At 43.7% G+C, this 21,106-nt stretch overlaps 1 protein-coding gene across 2 annotated transcripts in view; it reads left to right on the plus strand.

Annotated features, from left to right (window-relative positions):
- The window catches only part of CYFIP2 (cytoplasmic FMR1 interacting protein 2), a 128,251-nt gene that overhangs the window by 8,841 nt on the left and 98,304 nt on the right, over positions 1-21,106 (plus strand). For both annotated transcript variants that reach the window (XR_011073131.1, XM_068536279.1), the window contains exons 2-6: positions 8,567-8,706; positions 10,470-10,559; positions 16,332-16,409; positions 17,945-18,046; positions 20,259-20,440. Coding sequence is in view for 1 of the 2 variants with exons in the window: in XM_068536279.1 (XP_068392380.1) it covers positions 8,590-8,706; positions 10,470-10,559; positions 16,332-16,409; positions 17,945-18,046; positions 20,259-20,440 (569 nt within the window). In the remaining variant the exon portion in view is untranslated. The remainder of the gene's footprint in view (positions 1-8,566; positions 8,707-10,469; positions 10,560-16,331; positions 16,410-17,944; positions 18,047-20,258; positions 20,441-21,106) is intronic.

A 21,106-nucleotide genomic window follows, 5' to 3' on the forward strand; every position in this document is an offset into this window, starting at 1 on the left:
TCCATGTTTAGCAGATATATGATTTCCAAATATTTTCTCCCATTCTGTGGATTGTCTTTTCACTTTTTTTTTTTTTTTGGCCATACTGCACAGCTTGTGGGATCTTAGCTCCCCAACCTGGGATCGAACCTGGCCCCCAGCAGTGAAAGCACTAAGTCCTAACCACTGGACTGCCAGGGAATTCCCTCTTTTCACTTTTTTGATGATGTCTCTTTTTTTTTTTTTTTAAATTTACTAATTTATTTATTTATTTTTGGCTGTGCTGGGTCCTCGCCTCTGTGCGAGGGCTCTCTCCAGTTGTGGCGAGCGGGGGCCACTCTTCATCGCGGTGCGCGGGCCTCTCACTATCGTGGCCTCTCTTGTTGGGAGCACAGGCTCCAGACGCGCAGGCTCAGCAGTTGTGGCCCACGGGCCCAGTTGCTCCACGGCATGTGGGATCCTCCCAGACCAGGGCTCGAACCCGTGTCCGCCGCATTGGCAGGCAGACTCTCAACCACTGCGCCACCAGGGAAGCCCAATGATGTCTCTTGAAGTACAAAAGTTTTAAATTTAATTTTGATGATGTGTAGTTTTATCTTTTTTTTATTTCATTGTTTGTGCTTTTGGTGTCATTACATATTCCAAAGTCACAAGTGTTTACTCCTGTGTTTTTTTCCTAGGAGTTTTATAGTTTTAGGTATTACATTTAGGTCTTTGATCCATTTTGAGTTAATTCGTTATATGGTCTGAGGTAGAGGTTAAACTTCATTCTTTTGCATGTGGATGTCCAGCTATCCCAAAACCATTTGTTGAAAAGAGTATTTTTTCCCCATTGAATTGTCTTGGCAACCTTGTCAAAAAATCAGTTGACCATAAATGTTATCTTTGGATTCTCAATTCCGTTCCATTGATCTATACTTCTGTCCTTACGCCAGCACCACACTGTTTGATTACTGTAGCTTTGTAGTAAATTTTTACATCAAGAACTGTGCATCTTCCAATTTTGTTCTTTTTCAAGATTGTTTTGGCTATTCTAGGTGGGTCCCTTGAATTTCCATATGAATTTTAGGATCAGTTTGTCAATTTCTGCACAGAAGCCACCTGGGATTTGAATAGGGATTACGTTGGATTTATATCAGTTTGGGAAGTGTTGCCATTTTAACAGTGTAAGTCTTCCAATCTATGAAAATGGGATATCTTTTCATTTATTTGGGTTGTCTTTAATTTTTTCAACAGTGTTTTATAGTTTTCAGAGTATACATTTTACAATTCTTTTTGCTGTATTTATTCCTAAGTATTGTATTATTTTTGATGCTATGGTATATAGAGTTGTTTTCCTAATTTCATTTTTATATTGAGCATTGCTAATGAACAGAGATATAATTGATTTTCCTTATATTCTTATATCCTGCAACTTTGCTGGACATGTTTATTCATTCTAATAGTTTTCTAGTGTATTTTTTTGGATTTTCTACATACAAGATCGTGTCATCTTCAAGTAGAGATAGTTTTACTTCTTCCTTTCTAGTGTGGATATCATTTATTTCATTGCCTTTCCTAATTGTTCTGATACCCTGGCTAGAACCTCCAGCAGAATGCTGAATAGAAATGGAGAGAGTGGACCTCTTTGTCTTCTTCCTAATCCTGGGGGAAAGCATTTAGTCTTTCATCATTAAGTCTGATGTTGGCTGTAGCTGTTTTTGTAGCTGCCCTTTATCAGGTTGAGAAAGTTACCTTCTGTTCCTAGTTGGTCGAGTGTTTTTATTATGAAGGAGTGTGAGTTTTGTGAAATGCTTTTTCTGTATGTGTTGAGATGATCCTGTGGGATTTGTCGTTTATTGCATTGATATGGCTTATCACATTCATTGATTTTTGGATGTTATTGTTAACCCAGTCTTACATTCCAGGGTGAATTTCACTTGGTCTTGGTGTATAATCCTTTTTATATGTTGCTGGATTTAGGTTTTGTTGGGGGGACTAACATTTATGATGCACTTTCTACCTACCAAGCTTTTTACATGGGATAACTCAGTTTTCAAAGCATATGAGGTAGGAACTATTATTATTCTTTATATCAAAATGAGGCACGTGAGGCTCAGAAACATTATGCCATCTTCCTAAGGTCACACAGCCAGGTAGCGGCAGACTCAGGACTCTAGTTCACTACCACACTAAACCACCTCTAATGAGCATATCAATGGTGGACGTGAGATGATTTTCACATGGCACTCAGACCTGTGTTTGTTTTCATTGTTTTTTATTTTTTGTAGTTTCCCTCTGCTTCTCTATTAGTGATTATGATATAAAGCTTTCTTCTAAAATATATTTATAAAGTAGAAACAAAAAGTCTATTTAGAAAAAATACTAAGTAAATAATTGCACAGGCAGTTTATGGATATGACTGCATATTCTGTGTTGATTTAAATTATCTATGTTATTAATAATGAAGGAGAAGGAATGGGAAACTAGAAATGAAGACATGCTAAGTCATCTCTTTCCTCCCGTGTTGTCGGGGAATTCAGGTATTTTCACGTGTTCTTTCATCCATCCAGTACTTCCTCAGTGCCTCGTCTTTCCTTGGCACCCTACTAAGGTCTCCAAGGTTTTCAGTGATGGGTAAGAAATGGTCTCTGGCTTCAGGGAACTTGCACATGCATGCATCGTTCTGTTCTGGTTTGGGGGGCAACATATATTTTATTTCGTGGGCAAACTCAGATTGAGTGCTAGTGGCCACTTGGAGTTTTGTATTTCACAAGAAGGATTCTGAGGCTACCCGTGGACTCATTGAGAAATAGAGATGTTATCAATGAGCAACATTTGCCCTGGTATGGGAAGAGGAAGTAGCCGTACTTTGGAATTTTTTCCTTGCTCAGTCAAATGCTGCTCCAAATGTTTTTTTTTGAGGGCGACAGTCTAAGCCTCCCTTAGATTTATTTTTATATTTATATATTTATTTACATATTTACTTATATATTTTTTATTTGCAGATATAACGATACATATGCATTTATTTTTTTTAACTTTATTTTTATTTATTTGTTTTAGTGGAGAGATTTACAGACAAGGAAAATATTTCTTGGCCTCTCATGAAACCCGAAGGTGACAGTTACCTAATCTTTATGGCTTGACAGAGTCTTACTCTTCAGAGGAAGGAAAAGGCAGCCAAGTTGGAAAAAAAAAAGAAAGTAAAGTGCTTGGGACCTTTCAAAAAGGTACAAAAGTGGTGCAGTCTAGAAGAAAGGGCTTAGAACTGGGAGTCGAGATATCCCATTTCTGCCCTAACTCAGTCACTAGTAGTGACCATGTGACCGTGAATGAACGTTTTCATTTCTTAGCAACAGTGTGTCCTCCCTAGAAAAACAGCAAAAATAACACCTGTCCCCTCGAACCTGCAAGGGTGTTATGATTGAGGAAATCAAAATGGAAGTTCTATAGAGTTAAGAATTAGTGTAATATTTCTGATGCCTTCCTCTTGTGTAGGAGAGTTGCTGCAATGTTTAATTCATCCATTCGCTCTCTTAAAAAGAGGCCATCCGACTAGCTAATATTTCCCGAGTGCTTGCTGTGTGCCTGCTGTTGGGCTGAGCATTTCACGTGCTGTAATGTTATATAATCCTCATAATAAATCACTGAGGGCAGGGACTATTATTAATCATCGCCCCTTTACAGATAAGGAAACGGAGGCTCAGAGAGGTTAAGGAACTTACTTATGGTTATGCAGCTAGGAAGTAACAGATGGCAGATATGAACACAGAACTCGAGCTTACCCACGATACTTAGCCTAGTTTTCCATGTCATTAAACCTTCTGACTTTTTTCGTTTTTCTTCCAGAAAGTCAGTCAGAAAATAACAATGCAGATCTTTTGCTTAGAGAATAGCAACCTGCATTCCCAAAGCCAGGCTCTCCTAGTGCCCATCCTGCGTCTGTGAGGCCCCTTGCTTCTTGTTCAGGATCTGTCAGTCATCTCAGTGGGGGGGTGGAGGGGTGGAGGGGTGGAGGGGGTCGGGCACGGGGCCTACAAGACCTTCTCAGAAGCAGATTGCCCGAGAGCCCAGTGTTATTACTACTCGGTGAAACCAGGCCCCTGAGTTTCAGTTTGTTATGAAGATGCTGAATTTAAATCTGCCATGAATGCCCCACATTGCAGGTTGCAGCTCTGTCTGGTAAATGGTGCTCCCAGAACAGTGTTAGTTTTTTTAATATTTTATTAATTTCTCTTCCAAAGTGACAAAATGACCACGTGGTCGTAGACTCCATATTAAGAATTCTTCTCCTTCGGAAGACTGCATAACAGGCAGGACACTTGCGCCGGAAAAGAAGTACTTATTTTCATGTATACCTCTGATAAAATTTCCGGAATGTTTTTTCTTTCTGACTGATGTGGAGTTGGCAGTGACTTCTAGCACTTGGGCTAAAAATGTCTGATTTCCTTCTCCCTTAGGCAGTGAATGATCCACAAAGAAACAGAGAAATCCATTAGAGAAGCTGTATTTGTAATGGAAATAAAGACTCCTAATTTATTGGCTCTGTAGGTCGTTCACTTATTGAGTCTCATCAAGGGAAGGACGGGGGTATTATTGTGTTAAAGGGGAAAATCTTAAGGGTTATTCTGGTAAATGAGTATTTTAGAATCTGAGAAGCCTAGAAGAAACCCAGGTAACAGGAGGAAGGAGAAGGTAAAGATCATAAGTAGGAGTCAGGGAAGACAGATTAGACCTGGGAGTGTATACATTGAGCTGGGAGTTTTTATGGAACATTTCTGACATATTTAAAATTGGAGGGACTTCCCTGGCGGTTCAGTGGTTAAGACTCCGAGCTTCCATTGCAGGGGGCCCAGGTTCAAGCCCCGGTCGGGGAACTAAGATCCCACATGCTGCGTGGCGTGGCCAAAGATAAATAAATAAAATAAATTAAAAAATAACATAAAATTGGATAACAAATTATCATAAATCTCTATGTGTAAGCATCACACAGGATTGACAATTATTAACTTTTAGCTGATTTTGTCTCATTTATTTCTCACTCTTCCCCCATCTGATATGATTTGGAAGCAAACCCCTGTATCCTTTTATCCATATTTTAGTAGGTATTTGTCGAAGATAAGGACTATTTTAAAACATAACCTCAATATTGTTGTCGCATCTAAAAAATAATAACAGTTTCCTTAATACTGTCAAATATCGAGTCAGTAACTAGCCAGAGCAATTTTCCTGTTTTCTCATATATGTTACAATTTCATCTTTATGGTGGTTTGTTTGAAATAAGATCCAAATGAAGTAAAACCATGTGATAGTCTAAGTCTCTTATCATCTATAACTTCCCCCTCTATCTCTTTTTTTTTTCCCCTTGCACTTTATTTGTTAAAGATGCTCAGTCATTTGTCCAGCAGACTTTCCCATAGATTGTATTTTACTGAGTACCTCACTGTGGTGTATTTTAACATGTTCTGTCCTCTGTATTTCCTGTCAGATTGTATCAAAGGCTTGATTAGATTCAGGTATTTTGTTTTGGGTTCAGCACTCTTTGTAAGGTGATGGTGTGTTTTTCCATCAGGAGGTGCATAATATCTGGTTGTCCCTCATGTAGTGATGTTAGCAGCAGTTGGTGATCAGTGCCTACATCCATTTGTTCATTAGGGGTTGGAAACTAGGGATATTTTAATTCTGTGAATATTTCTGGGGGAAAAAAAGAAATACCTTTATAAAGAGAAGCATCTCTCTCTCCTACAATTCATTTATCCAGTGGTACAGTTGGTATAGGAAAGATTGGTTCAATGTTTGCTTCTTTCCTTTTATTTATTGATTTTCAGCGTAAAAGTTGGTTCACAGGCATCCTCCAGCAGTAACAAAGGCATAAAACCAAGTTTTTATTAAGTGTCTTTACGATCTCATGGATTCGCATATATTTGATATTGTTTCAAGTCCCTTGAGTTGTGCTAACTGGTGCTCAGATCACCCCATCTTTGGCCAATGGAGGCTGCCTCAATTTGGCCCCTGGGTCCCTTTGACACAGCCCTGGTAGTCATAGATAAATAGTTGCTTCTAGGCCTTTCTTATAAGACAAACCTAGGTTCCAAGCCCAGCTCCAGCACTTGCCAGCCCTTGACCTTGAAAAGTGACCTAAATTCTGAGCTTCTGTTTGCTCATCTGTAAAATGGGAATAATCATAGTACTTACCTTTTATAAGGTTGATGCAAGATTAAAATAGCTGAGTGCTTGGCAGAGTGACACAGAGTAATGGCTTTAAAATGTTAGTTTTATTATTATTTGAATTAACGAAGAGAATTATTAGGGCTTTGGAGCTTACAGATCATTATGCCCTGGACAATCATTAACTCTTCCTGCAAAATGGACTTAACATTAATGTACTAAAGAAGACAATCTTTTCTGTGGATTGGCAAATGGTTTTGCTGTAGAACTGAATGCCACACTTAGAATTCAGGCCAGAGAAGAGAGCAGAGGAAGCAGCATAGGTGTGGAGAGGGCCTGAAACCACCCCTGTGAGGCCAGGCACCTGCAGAGGGCAGAGGAGGCAGTCACTTCTGAGCTCCCCCGTGCCCTCATTGGATGTGGCCTTCACTGTTGCCATAGCGCGTGACAGGGAGGTGAGTTGAGAACTCAGTGAAGTGTGAAGCGGTAGTCAGCAGCTCAGCCCCATCTGCCCTCCCAGCCGGGCCTAAAGGAGACACAGGGGCAGCCTGCGTGGGGTGCACTCTGCAACTGTGTCAGCCCTTCACAGCCTGGGCCCAGCTCTGCTGTAGCTGGTCCTTTTCTGCCCTGGCCTCTGACACCACATTTCCTAATGAGTGAGGCAAATTCTCTGACACTCTGAGACTCCAGCCCTGAATCAGGTCTCAGGCTTCCCTGGGATTAGGGATGGGGAGGGAGGGAGGGCGCTCTCCGGAGTGCAGTCAGCCTTCTCCGTGTTTCCTCATTCGAATATGCTAAAGGGTTAGCAGTTGCTGCCGCTGCTGCTTATTATTATGTTATTAATCTTTTTTTAAAACTCAGTTTTCAGATTTTTGTTCACCTAGTCTACTATTTGTTTTGTTTTGCTGTTTTTTGCTTCATTTATTTCTGCTTTTGTAATTAGTAATCCCTGCATTCTCATTTTTGGGGTTGATTTTTATCCTTTTTTAGGTTTTTGAGTGGAAAATTCAGTTCATTTAATTCTGCTTTCTTATTTCCTATGAAATGCATCAGGACATTTATTCATGCTCTCTTTCAGTTCTAAATATTTTATCATTTCTATTTGAATTCCTCTTCAGCTATGAATAACCTAGCAGTATGTTTTTACAAATTTTCATAGATATGGGGTTTTTTCTTTGCTGTAATTTGCATTATTGATTTCTAAGTTTATTGCACTGTAGTCAGTGAATGTGACTTCTAGAAGGTCATATTTGGGGGAACTTGTGAGAACTTGTTTTATGCTCTAAATCATGATCATTTTTAATTAATGTTTCACGTATGCTTTAAAAAATGAGTATTCTGGGCTTCCCTGGTGGCGCGGTGGTTGGGAGTCTGCCTGCCAATGCGGGGGACACGGGTTCGAGCCCTGGTCTGGGAAGATCCCACATGCCACGGAGCGGCTGGGCCCGTGAGCCACGATTGCTGAGTCTGCGCGTCTGGAGCCTGTGCTCCGCAACGGGAGAGGCTGCCCGCGCACCGCGATGAGGAGTGGCCCCCGCTTGCCGCAACTAGAGAGAAAAGCCCTCGCACAGAAACGAAGACCCAGCACAGCCATAAATAAATGAATGAATTAATTAAAAATATATATATATACGTCACATTTGAAAAAAAAAATGAGTATTCTGTTTGCTGAGTGCTGAGTTCTTAAAATAGCAGTTAGCTCCTTTTAGGTAGGTGCTGTTTAGAACCTCTTCAGCTTCACTGCCTGGCAAAGTTCTCATCACAGCCGCTGTACTCTGCCAGGGTATGAGACACAAAAATGTCTATTTTGGGCTGATTTGTTTGGTGTGGCTCACAAAACATACCATATGTCCAGGCCAAGGAAGACAATGGCTCTAATGATTTTGCAAATAAGGTTAAGATTGCTGGAGTCTGAATTCTTTGACTCCCAGCTTAATTTCAAACTCTGGTTTCAAGTTGATAATCTTTGGCTCTCTCAATCATGGATGTTTGTGTTACGCAATAATTTAAGAGTAGAACTGATAAATATCTTCTTGAATAACAAAAACTGGAGGCTGACTTTGGCCCATGTTCTAGCATCAAGCATAATTTGAGGTCCTTTGCTCCTGGTCACTGTGGTTGTATGAGTGTCACATAACTTCTCTGAGCCTTGTTTTTCCATCAGTTATGTGGTTATGAGACCACCTGCCATCAGAGGGTTGTGGTGAGGCTCAGTCAAGGCAATAGACATAAAAAAGTACTTCGTAAACTGTAAAGAGATCCTCAGATATCAGGCACGGGTTGAGGGCACCACGTGAAGAAGTAGCAAGTGGAAGCGGTCTCGGTGCGTGTTCCTTAACTCCCCGGGTTCTCCGGAAGGAGCCTGGACAGGGTGAGCTTGGGAGAAGTGTTTGAAGGCCCCTGAAACTCTCCGTTTCCTTCTCTTCCATCCCCCCAGTGCGGACAACAGAAACTGCCGCCATGACCACCCACGTCACCCTGGAAGACGCCCTGTCCAACGTGGACCTGCTGGAAGAGCTGCCCCTCCCTGACCAGCAGCCATGCATCGAACCCCCGCCTTCCTCCATCATGTACCAGGTTAAGTCCTCCCAGAGCACCGGGGCCAGATGGTGGGGGGTGGGATCAGGAATTCTGGGGATCCCCTGAGAGGGTTTGCCCTGAAGGCAGAGGGAAGAGGGATGCCTGCATCTAGAAGGTGAAAGGTCGTCCGCTGATGGAGTCCCTGGTGCACTGGTGGAGCTGAGTGTAAGCAATAGATAAGCTAGTAAATGTACACCAGGGCTGTTTCTCTTCCCTCGGGGAAGGCTTGTTGATCCGTTCTGACCCCAAATACCTTCCCGGCTGTTCTTGCTGCAGCACCAACCAAGGTTTTGGCAGCTCTGACCTCATGAATTAAATATCGCAATTTAGAAACCCCTAGAGCCTGCCTGGGTAATTACTTTTCCTTCATGTATGTGAGAAGAGGTCTTCAACTCCCCACAGCCGATAATGGCTCCGGGAAGCCAGTCACAGTTGTTTGCTTTTGCCTGAGAGGCAAGCTTGTGACAAACCATGGTCAGATTGCTCAAAACCGCGATCCCACCTGGGCATGGTGGGAAGGGCATCGGTGCAGCCGTAGTCAGCCTTGCAAATAGCCCCTTGTCTGGGTGTGCTGGGCGAGTATACCATGTTATGAAAGAATTAGTTAATTGGAGATTTTTAGCTTTTTAGCTGCATTTGACCTTTTGAAAGTTCTTGGACTGCTAAATGAGACCAAATATAAATGCATAGTATATTTTAAATTTCATTCAATGGCTAGATTTATTAAGCACATGCCTGAAGGTTCAACTCATCACCTTGGTTTATTCACATTTTCTAACCCAGATTAAATTTTAATTATGTAAATATCTTTTTTTATTATTAGCAATACAGCAAAGTATAACAAATAAAAATTTCCCTGTAACTATGTCTATATATATACACATATATACACCCACACACCTTTTTACCATGTATATATATAATTTTTTTTTTTTTAACCAAAAGAGAATGGCACTATATTATGTTGCTCTATGATTTGGCTTTTTTAACTTAAAATTTATTATGGGTATTTTTCCCGACAATACTGCTATGCTACCACACTGTATTTAACCACCTCATAGTACTTACAAGATAAGCCCATTGTATGGATATACTATTATTTATTTAGCTTTTTGCTGTTAATGGATATTTGGATGGTTTCGTTTTTTTATTAAAAAAAAATACTGCAGTTATTATTCTTGTACAGATGTAACTGCACCCTCAGGCAAGTATTTCTGCAACTGCTGGATCAAAGCAGTGTACACCTTCACCTTTTGTTTTAATATCTTCATCTTTCAAAAATTTTTTTTATTTTTTATACAATTTTTAAAGTTATTACAAAATATTGGCTACATTCCCAGTGTTGTACAATACAACCTTGAGCCTATTTTACACCCACTAGTTTGTACCTCCCATTCCCCACCACTGGTAACCACTAGTTTTTCCTCTATATCTGTGAGTCTGCTTCTTTCTAAAAAAAAAAAAAACACGTCTTCACTTTTAAGAGCTTATTTAGGCTTGTGTGGTTTAAGCCTTTACTTCCGAGGCTCCCTGGGTGAACCTGATTACCCATGGGAAGCAGATGCAGGCCCTGGCTGTAGCCAGCTCCTGCCCAGTGGGATTCAGGGTGGGATTTCTTGGCGGAAGATGAGAGGGTGATGTGGAGATAGATTTCCACAGAGAACTTGGGCATTTGTTGGCAGCAGTTTATTCCCTGGACACCCAGCCACCTTGGACGTGTTTTCCAACCACCACATGTTCCTGTTCTCTAATTCCTGCAGGCTAACTTTGACACAAACTTCGAGGACAGGAATGCGTTTGTCACAGGCATTGCAAGGTACATTGAGCAGGCTACAGTCCACTCCAGCATGGTAAGTCTCTGTGACCTTCAGGGACAGACGTGCCCCCTGCTGGTGGGGGCGGGGCTGTGGGCAGCTTCTCTCGCCAGGGGCATGTGCTGTTCCAAGACACTCTGCCTCAGATCCATCTCCTCAAGCCCATCCTCATGCCCCACCCATCCCCTCTCAGCGCGTGGAGGCACACTGTTCCGTATCTTCCAGCCTTGCAAATCCTGCTCACCTTTGGGGCCTGAACTATATTCCCACTGTTCACTTCCCTGAGCTTCTCTAGCTTTGGGGGTTAACAGTTGATTAGATCCTGCCTTGTTTTATGCTTTATAGATAGATTACTGGCTGTGTGGAATTTTGGCCCTTGACCAAAGCACAAAGTTTCTCAAAAAAGGTTTGGAGTAACACATTACTGGTGGCCTAAATCATTCATAAAGAGGGACCAGTTGTTTGATGGGTCTTTGTCTGACCCATCTGTGAGGGTACCCTTCCTTCTTGGGCTTTCATTGATTTCATCCTCATGCATCACTGACATTTAAAGAATTCCAAATTTCTCATTCACAGGTTCTGCCTGTGGCTCAGTGGACCTTTCTCACTATATCAGCGATAACCTAAAGCCTGTCTCACCACACCCTGCCCATTTATCCAATAAATATTGTGTACCTGGTACCTGGAGAGACCCTGCTGAATGCTGGAGAGGGGGATATGCAAGGACCGATGGGGCTGGTCTTGGTTCTCAATGAGTCAGGTAGAAATAGACAGGCTTACCACATTTTCTGTGCAGATATTTTAAATGCATTGTCTTAATTAATCCTCACCTCAACCCTTTGAAGGAGGTTCTATTACAATACTCATTTTATGGGTGGGGAAAACTGAGGTCCAGAAAAGTTAAGTAACTTACTCAGGGTCCTGCCACTGACAAATGGCAGAGCTAAACCCAAATCTGTTTGACTACAAAACCTGTGCTCTAGATGTCTCTTTGCAGACAAATAAAAAAATACAAAGTTAAAGGTAAAAGGCATGGTGAAAGTTCAAAGTCTTTAAGGGCCCTGAGAGGGTCAGAGAAAGCTTGATGAAGGAAGTGGGTTTTGAGTAGAGCCTTGTATACTGTACACACACACACATATTATAGCCATATATTATATATATATATAAATATATATATATATACACACACACACATATATATATATAATATATGGTTATTATATATACATAATATATATGTAATATATATATATATACCATATATAAATGGTACTTTAAACTATATAAGGTTTTCTTATACATGGTATCATTGGAACCTTATAACAGCCCTGTGACTTGCAAAGAGATCATTATACCCATTTTAGGGATGAGAAAACTGAGACCTAGAGAAGTTAATAAGCAGGTTGCTCATGATCCCACAATTAGTAAATCACAGGGTTGAACCTAGAATCCAGGACTTAAGATTCCCAGCCCTGATCTCTTTCCGCTGACCTCTGCTGTCCCGCACAATCAGAATTTTATCTGTCAGGGATGAGATGGAGAGCATCTGGCTGGTGGAAGCAGCATGAGGAAAGGCACAGAGGCAAAAGGCATAGAGACTGCCTGGGTTTGGACTGTAAAGTACATATAGGGAAATTCTTGGTGGTATTTATCAAAAATTAGATAAGGGTCAGTGCATAGAGGATGTCTTCGTTTGATAGAGCTGCCATAACAAAATATCACAGACTGGGTGGCTTAAGTAACAAATTTATTTTCTCCCAGTTCTGGAGACGAGAAGTCCAATATCAAGGTGTCAGCAGGGTTGCTTTCTCCTGAGGCCACTCCGTGGCTTACAGACGGCCGCCTTCTGGCTATGTCCTCACACGGTCTTTTGTCTGTGTAGGCACATGTAAGGTGTCTCTCTGTGTGTCCAAATTCTGTCAGATTGGATGAGGGTCCTTAATGGCCTCATGTTAACTTAATCATCTCTTTAAAGGCCCTGTCTCCAAATATAGTCACATTCTGAGGTCCTGAGGTTAGGACTTCAACATATGAATTTGGCGGGGGGACACAAGTCAGCCCATAATAGAGGGCTTTAATTCATTTAATCAAAAATCAGTAGCAATGGGAATTTTTCATTGATGGGAGAAATGTGAACAGAAATACACTTGAGGAATAAGTTTCATTTGTTAGTTTTGTGCAGAACAAGTGGTAGGGAGGCGTGAGTGAGGCGATAGTTAAAGTTATCTACGCTGGAGGTGTCAAGGGCTGGATGAGGGCAATGGCGTGAGGGATGGCTAAGGGGACATGGATACGAGAGGCACTGGAGGTTGACTCCGCCTGGCTTCACAGTGTGCTGGGTGCTGGGGCCCATGGGAGTGACAACGATGCTGACTGAGGTTTCCTGGAAATACCAGGTCAGGGACACCAATGGGGAAGTCAGAGGAAGGGCCGGTTTGGAGGCGGATTGTATTCGTTTTCTATTGCCGCTGTAACAGAAGATTATCACAGATTTGGTGACCTAAAACAACACAAAGTTACTTGCTTACCGTTTTTTTGGTCAGAAGCCTGGCATGGGATCTTACAGGGTTAAAATCAAGGTGTCGGCAGGCCTGCGTTCGTTTCTGAAGGCTCTAGAGGAGAATCTGTTGCCTTGTTTTTCCACCTTCTAGAGGCTGCCCGCATTCCTTGGCTCAGCCCCCTTGCATCCAGCAGTCACACCACTCCAATCTCTGCTTCCATCCTCACAGCTCCTGGTCTGACTCTCTCGCCTCCCCCTCTCACTTATTAGGACCCTTGCCATTACACTGGGTCCACCAGATAACCCAGGATGACCTCCCCATCTCAAGGTCGCTAACTTAATTCCATCTGCAAAGTCCCTTTTGCTGTGTAAGGTATTGTTTTCACAGGTTCTGGGGATTAGGATGCAGACATCTTTCTGGGGCCACTATTCTACCGACACAGGGATAGTGCTGATATGGTTGTAGGCAGGGTCTAAGATAGGGTGTACCGTTGATGTTCGTGGATGAGGCCAAAACTTCACTTCCTCAACAATATCCTCCTTGTACCTTGCTAAATCTTTCTCTAGAGTAGCTTTATCAGCAGCAAGAGGCTTCATTAGATGTTCATCTTCTTGTATTTCTCCTGCCCACATTGGGGCAAGGTGAATCTCTCAAAGGGCAGGATAGCCAGAGAAAAGAGGAGGAAGAGGAGGAGGAGAAAGTGTGTAATCCACGTAATTGACCACCTATGAGGAACAGTCAAGGGTTCTTTGCTGGGGCGTGAGATGGGGGCTGAGTGTCCAAATAAGTGCTGAGAGGTACAGTCTGTCACTATCTGAAATTTGAACTGAACTCACATTGGGTTTAAATTGTGGACTTAACAGAATCTTATCAAGGTAAAGGACCTGAGAGATCCTTAGTCCTACAGCTGTCAACCTAGGCTGCACATTGGAATCACCTGGAAAGCATTAAAAAACACTTATGCCTGGGCCCCCTCCCCCAGAGATAATGATTTAGTTCCAGTGGAGCCCAGCCTGGGCATCAGGCGTTTTCAAAGTAGCCCAGGTGACGAATGTGCAGCCAGGGCTGAGAACCAGTGATTTAGGCCAACTCTTTGCCTCTAAATGAGAAAACCATGACATTGTCCAGATAAAAGGCGGGTCCAAGCAGAGCCAGGACCAGAACTCAAGTTTCCTGAAGCTCCATCCACCACACCATCCTGGCCTCTACATTCCAGGCATGATTATACAACAAATCTGACTGATGGTCAGCTGAACTGTCCACAAGGCAGAGTCCACATCATTCTTGTTCACTGGCCTGTTTTCAGCACATAGCACCAAGCCAGGGACCCGTGAGGGCTCAGTGCAAGGTTCACTGGATGAATGAATGGGACTATACCTGCCAGTGGGCAGTTTGGTGCTGATAAGTAGACACGTGTTCCCTATGCGTTACTGTCACTTCCCTTTTCTGACACGTGTTCTGAAGCAACGGCAGCAGGAGACCCACAGGCTTGATCTTGGTTCTCTGTGGTCTCAAGCACAACATGTTACTGATTTAAAGAGTTCTCTAAATTAAGAATTGAAAGTGTGACTCGTCAGCGACATTTGCTGTTGAAAACAAAACTTTAAAAAGTAATAAGCTCCAAACTAAATCTGATCTTGTGCTAGGAAGATATTATGAAATAGCTATGATGTGTGGGATAAAAAATAAATCAGTAAAGGTTCATTTTTGTATCTATACAAACATTCACAAAAGAGATGGTCTAGTAATACTCTTTTTATTGTATTTTTTGAGACGTCCTTCATATAACAAAATTCACCACTTAAAGTGTACAATTCATTGTTTTAATAGTAGATTCACAGTGTTATACAATTACCACTACTATCTAATTTCCATCACCACAAGAAGAAACCCCCAAACCTTTAGCAGTCCCTTCCAGTTCTGCTCTCCCCCAACCACTAATCTACTTTCTGTTTCTATGGGTTTGTCTATTCTGAACAGTTCATCTAAATGGATCATATAATAGGTGGCCTTTTGTGTCTGGCTTCTTTCACTTAGCGAAATGTTTTCAAAGTTCGTCCATGTTGTAGCATGGATCAGTACTTCATTCCTTTTTACAGAAGAGTACTATTCCATTGCATGGCTATACCACATTTTGTTTATCCATTCACCCGTTGGGTTGTTTCTGTTTTTTGACTATTAGAATAATGTTGCTGTGAACAAGTGTGGAAGTTTCTGTGTGCACATATGCTTTCATTTCTCTTGGATACATACCTCAGAGCAGAATTGCTGGGTCATATGGTAACTCTGTGTTTAACTTTTTCAGGAACTGCCCTACTATCTTTTCCCTAGTAACACTCTTAACTCCCTTTACAGATTACCTAGCGTGTATGTATGTTTGTATTGTATTTAATTCTCATAAAATTTTCTGAGGTTGTTATTGTCATCATTATTAAACAGATGACTAAATGGAGAATTTTAGGTTAAGTGATTTCCTGAAGGCCAAAGGGCTAAGAAGTGATGAAGCTGGGATTTCAGCCCAGATATTTGGACCCTGAGATTAGGGCTCTTTCCAATGAAGCACTTACTAGGTGAGGTGAGTCACCAGATTTGTGTTTCATCTGCTCTGTTGTTAGTTTTTCCAGCTGCTTTGTATTATTTTTAAAAATCTTAATCTTGATCTTAACCATCTTCCTGCTTATGAAATAGTAAAGTGGACTCTTATAAAAGAGCAGACATTATAGTACCATGTGATGTGAAAAGCGAAAGCCCCTGTTTATCCATCCCCGCAGAGAGCTTGCTATTCATAGTTGTGGTATGTATTCCACCAAAATATTTTTCCATACACAATAATATACTCTCATGATTATTACTCTGTGTTTTTTAACCTATCCGCTGTACATACTGTTTTGCTGCTTGCTTATTTTCTTGCTAACTGTTTATCTGGAACAACTTTTGCTGTTGGAACTAGTGGATCTGCCCCTCCTTTCTGAGGTAGCCATCTGTCTTTGAAAAATGTGTCCTGCTTGTAGAGCCCTTGAGTGTCTGATGGGGATAATTTAGGCCAGTGCTTCTCAAACTTACTGTGCACCTGGGAGTGTGCGTCCCCTGGGAATTTTACTGAAATGCAGATTCAGATTCCATAGGCCCAGGGAGGGGCCTGAGACTCTGCATTTCTAATAAGCCCCCCCCCACCCCCCACCGGGGTTCCTGACACTGCTGGTCCACAGACCAGACTGTGAGTCGCGACGACGGGGGGCGGGGGGCTGTTGAAAAGTCTTGTGGTGCGGGAGCAGTTTCTCCCTACTGAGCACGTTCTGCTTTTCAGAATGAAATGCTGGAGGAAGGGCACGAGTATGCGGTCATGCTATACACCTGGCGCAGCTGTTCCCGGGCCATCCCCCAGGTGAGACAGTCCTGCCCCTTCAGGGGGGGCCTCCACCCTCCACCCCACCCCCGTCCAGATTACTGACCTTCTCCAGGCAGCGGGGAGTGAAGCAGGGCCTCTTACCCAAGGGGTGCGCTGAAAACATTCAGAGGGCATCCCGTAAAACTGACACCAGCTTTTAAACATTGCTCAGTATTCTTTTACTTTGAAAGCAGTATATGCTAACTGTACAACACCCAAACCACTGCAGAAAGGTAGAAAGTAAAAAGCAAGACATCCTCACCCCTCCCTCCACCACCCAAATCCCCCACCTCCCAGCAAAGCATAATCACTGTGGATGCTTTGCTGCATATTCATCTGGCTCTCTTTCCTCAAACATCATGAATATTTCTGTGATTATGACTTTGTAAATTATTGTCATTTACAAAAGTGTGTTGTTTCCTATTTATACGGTTCTGCCACTTGAATTTTTTACACTGTATTCTTTATAACTGACTTTTTTCATGTTGACACACACAGATATTATTTTTACCGTTATCACATTATTCGTAGGTCCCACTGTAACCAAATCAACAGGCCACAGGTGTGTAAACAGAAACCATTCCTCTACCTTGCCCCCAATCCTAACCCCCAGAGGTAACTACTTATTAACAGCTTGGTTTTTGCACCCTTTCAGATTCTCTATACCTGTATTATATATGGATACACAAGCACACACACTGTTTTGTGTTTTGTTGAATAAAAACGGGATTAAATTACCCTTCCTGTCCTGCAGCTGTTTCCACCCATCAGTTTATGGTAGCAATCTTTCCACCTCAGGTCAGAGATCTATCTCATTGCCCCTACCAGTTACATAATGATAGTGTATGAATGCATCATACTTTATCCATTTAATCATCGACTTCTGGATGTTTAGCTTGGTGCTACCATTTTAAGAATTTCTATACAACAGTGTGAAGAATGTCCTTGTGTTTATTACCCTTTGCTCACTCTCCACTTTCAGTGATCTGTTAGCAGCCTTGGGTGTGCGTGCCGTGAACACATCTGCCACGGGATTCTGATGTGCTGAAAACCACTGGGCAGAGAAAATGGGCTTCTTAATGGGCCCAAGTATGGCCAGTGGACTTTGTCCCAAGTGCATCCAGAGCCATGGACAGAACATTTTTCTCTGCTTAGGATCAGGCAGAGGCCCCCAGATAGGAGTAGGGGGTACTGGGGTAGGAGTGGGGGAAAGGCGGCAGGAGGGAGACCGTGCAGCTCAACGTAGTCGTGTGTACAGCTCATGGTCGGGGCACAGAACAGACTGAAGGGGAGGAGGGTTCTGTTCTGGGGACCAGCTGGTTTCTTTCCTGCAGCCAGTGTCTGGGGAGCAGTTCTGCCCCCATCAGAATGTCAGGGCTACCGCAGCCTCCTCTCACTAGGTAACCATACCATTTATCATCCTAAATGAGGTGCATTCAACAGTGAAAACGGGCCCTGTTAATAAGACAGCAGGTGTGAACCAGAACTGCCTGGGCAAACCAGGGTGTGTGAAACCCCCTGTCTCCCCACAGGTGAAATGCAACGAGCAGCCCAACCGAGTGGAGATCTATGAGAAGACAGTGGAGGTGCTGGAGCCGGAGGTCACTAAGCTCATGAAGTTCATGTACTTTCAGGTGAGGGGTCAGGGCGGGTCTGGACTAGGACACCTGAGAAGGTCCCCACACTTCTGGACACTGGTACTGGATTTCTGTGCCATGTTATTTATTCACTCGGCAAACACTTTCTAGTGCCCCAACCCACCCTGTGGTGAGCGAGACAGACAAGCCCCCTCCCTCCATATAATTCACATTCTAGTGAGCAAACGAGTGTGTTCTGGGTGGGAGGAGAGACTGACAATGAACAATACACAACAGAACAAGTGCTGTGAATAAAATACAATTAAAGAACCTCTGGCATGGAGGGTGTCTTCGACATGGATGCAGCTTTAGGGACGGCCTCCACGGAGGTGGTGTTTGAACTGAGATCTGTATGATGTGAAAGAGGCTGGCAGGTGATGATCCAGGGGAAGAGGGTTTCAGGCAGAAGGAACTGCAGAGGCAAAGGCCCTGAAGCCTCAAGGAGCGTGACATGTTTAAGAAATGGAACGAAGCCAGGGAGGCTGCATAGTGAGCAGGGGGAGTGAGAAAAGGTGAGGTTGGAGAGGCAGGCAGGGACCTACTCACATAGGGCACTGTAGGCCAGGAGAAGAATACCTGGATTTTCTTCAAGCACCACGGGAAGCCGCTGGAGATTCCCGGTGACACGATCTGATCGAGGCGTTCTGGCTGCTGTGTGGTTGATGGATGGGAAGTGGGGGGCAGCACAGGTGTCAGGGGCAGGAGGGGAGAAGAGTGGCAGCAGGGAGACCAGTTGGGAAGCCAAGAAGAGTGAGCATTTAAAGGAGGAAAAGAGAAAAGACAGCCAAAGCCTCCTGTGAATGAAAGGTAAGAGGGCAAGCTGGTTATTATGCTTATTTGGAAGCCATTCAGGAAGGCAGGCTGATGGCTTTAAGACCACCCTCTGCCCGGGTGGGAGTCCTGCCACACACTCTGTGCCCTCCACATGTATTTATGAGCCTCATAAGTAGACCTGCAAGCACTGGCTCAGGGTCTGCCCTGCGCCCAGCTCTGTGCTGGCCTTCTGGGGGAGGGAGATGGGAACATCTGGGGAAGGTGCAGATAGAGCCTCGAAGGCAGAGAAGCCCAGGGTTCTGTCGCATTCTGACTGTGTTCTGTTAGTTATTTCAGACCTCTGACAACTTCAGTTTTCTTACCTTGGAGAGAATGCCTATTTCACAGGTTTTCTCTAGGGATAAATGAGGTCTGCTTGTAAAGTGCCCTGTTTGTAGAGCCCTCATTACAGAGCAGGTTTAACAAAGGGCAGCTGCTGTTATTAACATCGTGCACCTGCTTTCGAGGAACCTAAAATCTCTTTGGGAAGGCAGGTTCAAGAGAGAAAAGCTGCCCCCAAACTAAGTATGTGCTAAACTGAGGGCCTCCTGACAGGAGGTGTTTAGAGAAGGGAGGAGCTGAAATAATCTAGAACTGTGCTGTCCAGTACCCACATATGGCTATCTACATGAATTAAAATTAAATAAAATTTAAAATGCAGATCCTCCATCGCACTCGCCTTTTCAAGTATTCAGTATCCACATATGATGAGTGGCTATTGTATTGGGCAGAGCAGGTATGGAACATTTCCATCATCCCAGAAAGTTGTGTTAGACTTAGACTCTGGAAGGAGGAAGTGTGGCTTGATCTGGTTTTTGAAGGCCTCCCTATCTCCTTTCCTTGCTTTATTTTTCTCCATATAGCACCTATCACATTCTAATATAGAGAATTTGTTTATTTTGTTTTCTGTCAGCCATCACTAGAATATAAGCTCCTTCTGGTAGAGACTTTTTCTTCCGTTTTGTTCCCTGCTTTACCCCAGGGCCAAGAATGGTGCCTGGCACGTGGCAGATGCTCAGTAAACACTTGTTTATTGGATGAATGAACCTCTTTCTCTGACCATCCCTCTCACTCTCCATCTCTGCCCCCTTATTGTGTGGTGCCTGCACTGTCCTAGGTCCTGGGATACACACATGAACAAGACAGTGCTTTCTCAGCAAGGGCGTGGTGAATGAATTCATTGGTTTGACTCACTTGGGGGCAGGTTCTGGGCTTCCCTCTAGAAATCAGCTTAGTATTTCAGCGCACCTCTGAGAAAGACCTCCGGGCAGGTTTGCCTTTCTCTAAATGTCCAGGCTCTGACTAGGGCCCCAGGGGAGGCTCGACCTCACCAGAGAGTGCAGTGGGGCACCCCACCAGGCCGCCCCATCCTGACCCGCTGCCCCTCTGCGTGCAGCGCAAGGCCATCGAACGCTTCTGCAGTGAGGTGAAACGGCTGTGCCATGCTGAGCGGAGGAAAGACTTTGTCTCCGAGGCCTACCTCCTGACCCTGGGCAAGTTCATCAACATGTTCGCAGTCTTGGATGAGCTGAAGAATATGAAGTGCAGCGTCAAGAACGATCACTCTGCCTACAAGAGGTCAGGGCCCCTCCCCCTCCCCCATCTTTCTGGGCCGCCGGCCAGTGGTCAATGGGAGGAAGAGGACAGAGCCCTTCTAAGAGACTCCTTCTCGGAACCAAGCTAGCCAGTCCGCAGACACAGTGGGGTTGGGGGCCTGCCTCTGTTTCTGCAGTTTAAGGAATAAGATGCAGAGCTGAGTTTTGGAGAACTGGGTCTTGGCAGGGTTTTCTGTCTCAAGGTGGAAGCAAATCCTCATTTGCCCCACCTGTGCAGCAGCAGCATTTTTCTGTGTCCCATGCAGTCTGAGATTATATTGTGATTAATATAATCATCAGATGGTCACAGGAGTCGTTCTCTGCAAGAATCAGAGAGCCAGTTCAAACTGCTTATGTAAAAGAAGAGACTGCGTTGGCTCCCAGAACAGAAAAGTCCTGGCCAGCCTGATCCAGGTACTCAGGTGATACTGTTGGTCTGGTTCCCTCTACCTCTCAGCTCAGCTTCCCTCAGTATCAGCTTCATTCTCAGGCAGGCGCATGCCCTGTGTGGCCTCCAGCAGCTGTAAGCGTCCCGCCAGCCAGTGTAGCGACCCCAGCCCCTAAGGACGGAAAGAATGCTCCTCCTTGCAGATACTTTTGCAGAAGTCCCAAGGAGGATTGTCGTTGCTCCAGCTTGGGTCATGTGCTG

This window comes from Eschrichtius robustus, chromosome 2 (genome assembly GCF_028021215.1).
Source record: "Eschrichtius robustus isolate mEscRob2 chromosome 2, mEscRob2.pri, whole genome shotgun sequence".
NCBI lineage: Eukaryota > Metazoa > Chordata > Mammalia > Artiodactyla > Eschrichtiidae > Eschrichtius > Eschrichtius robustus.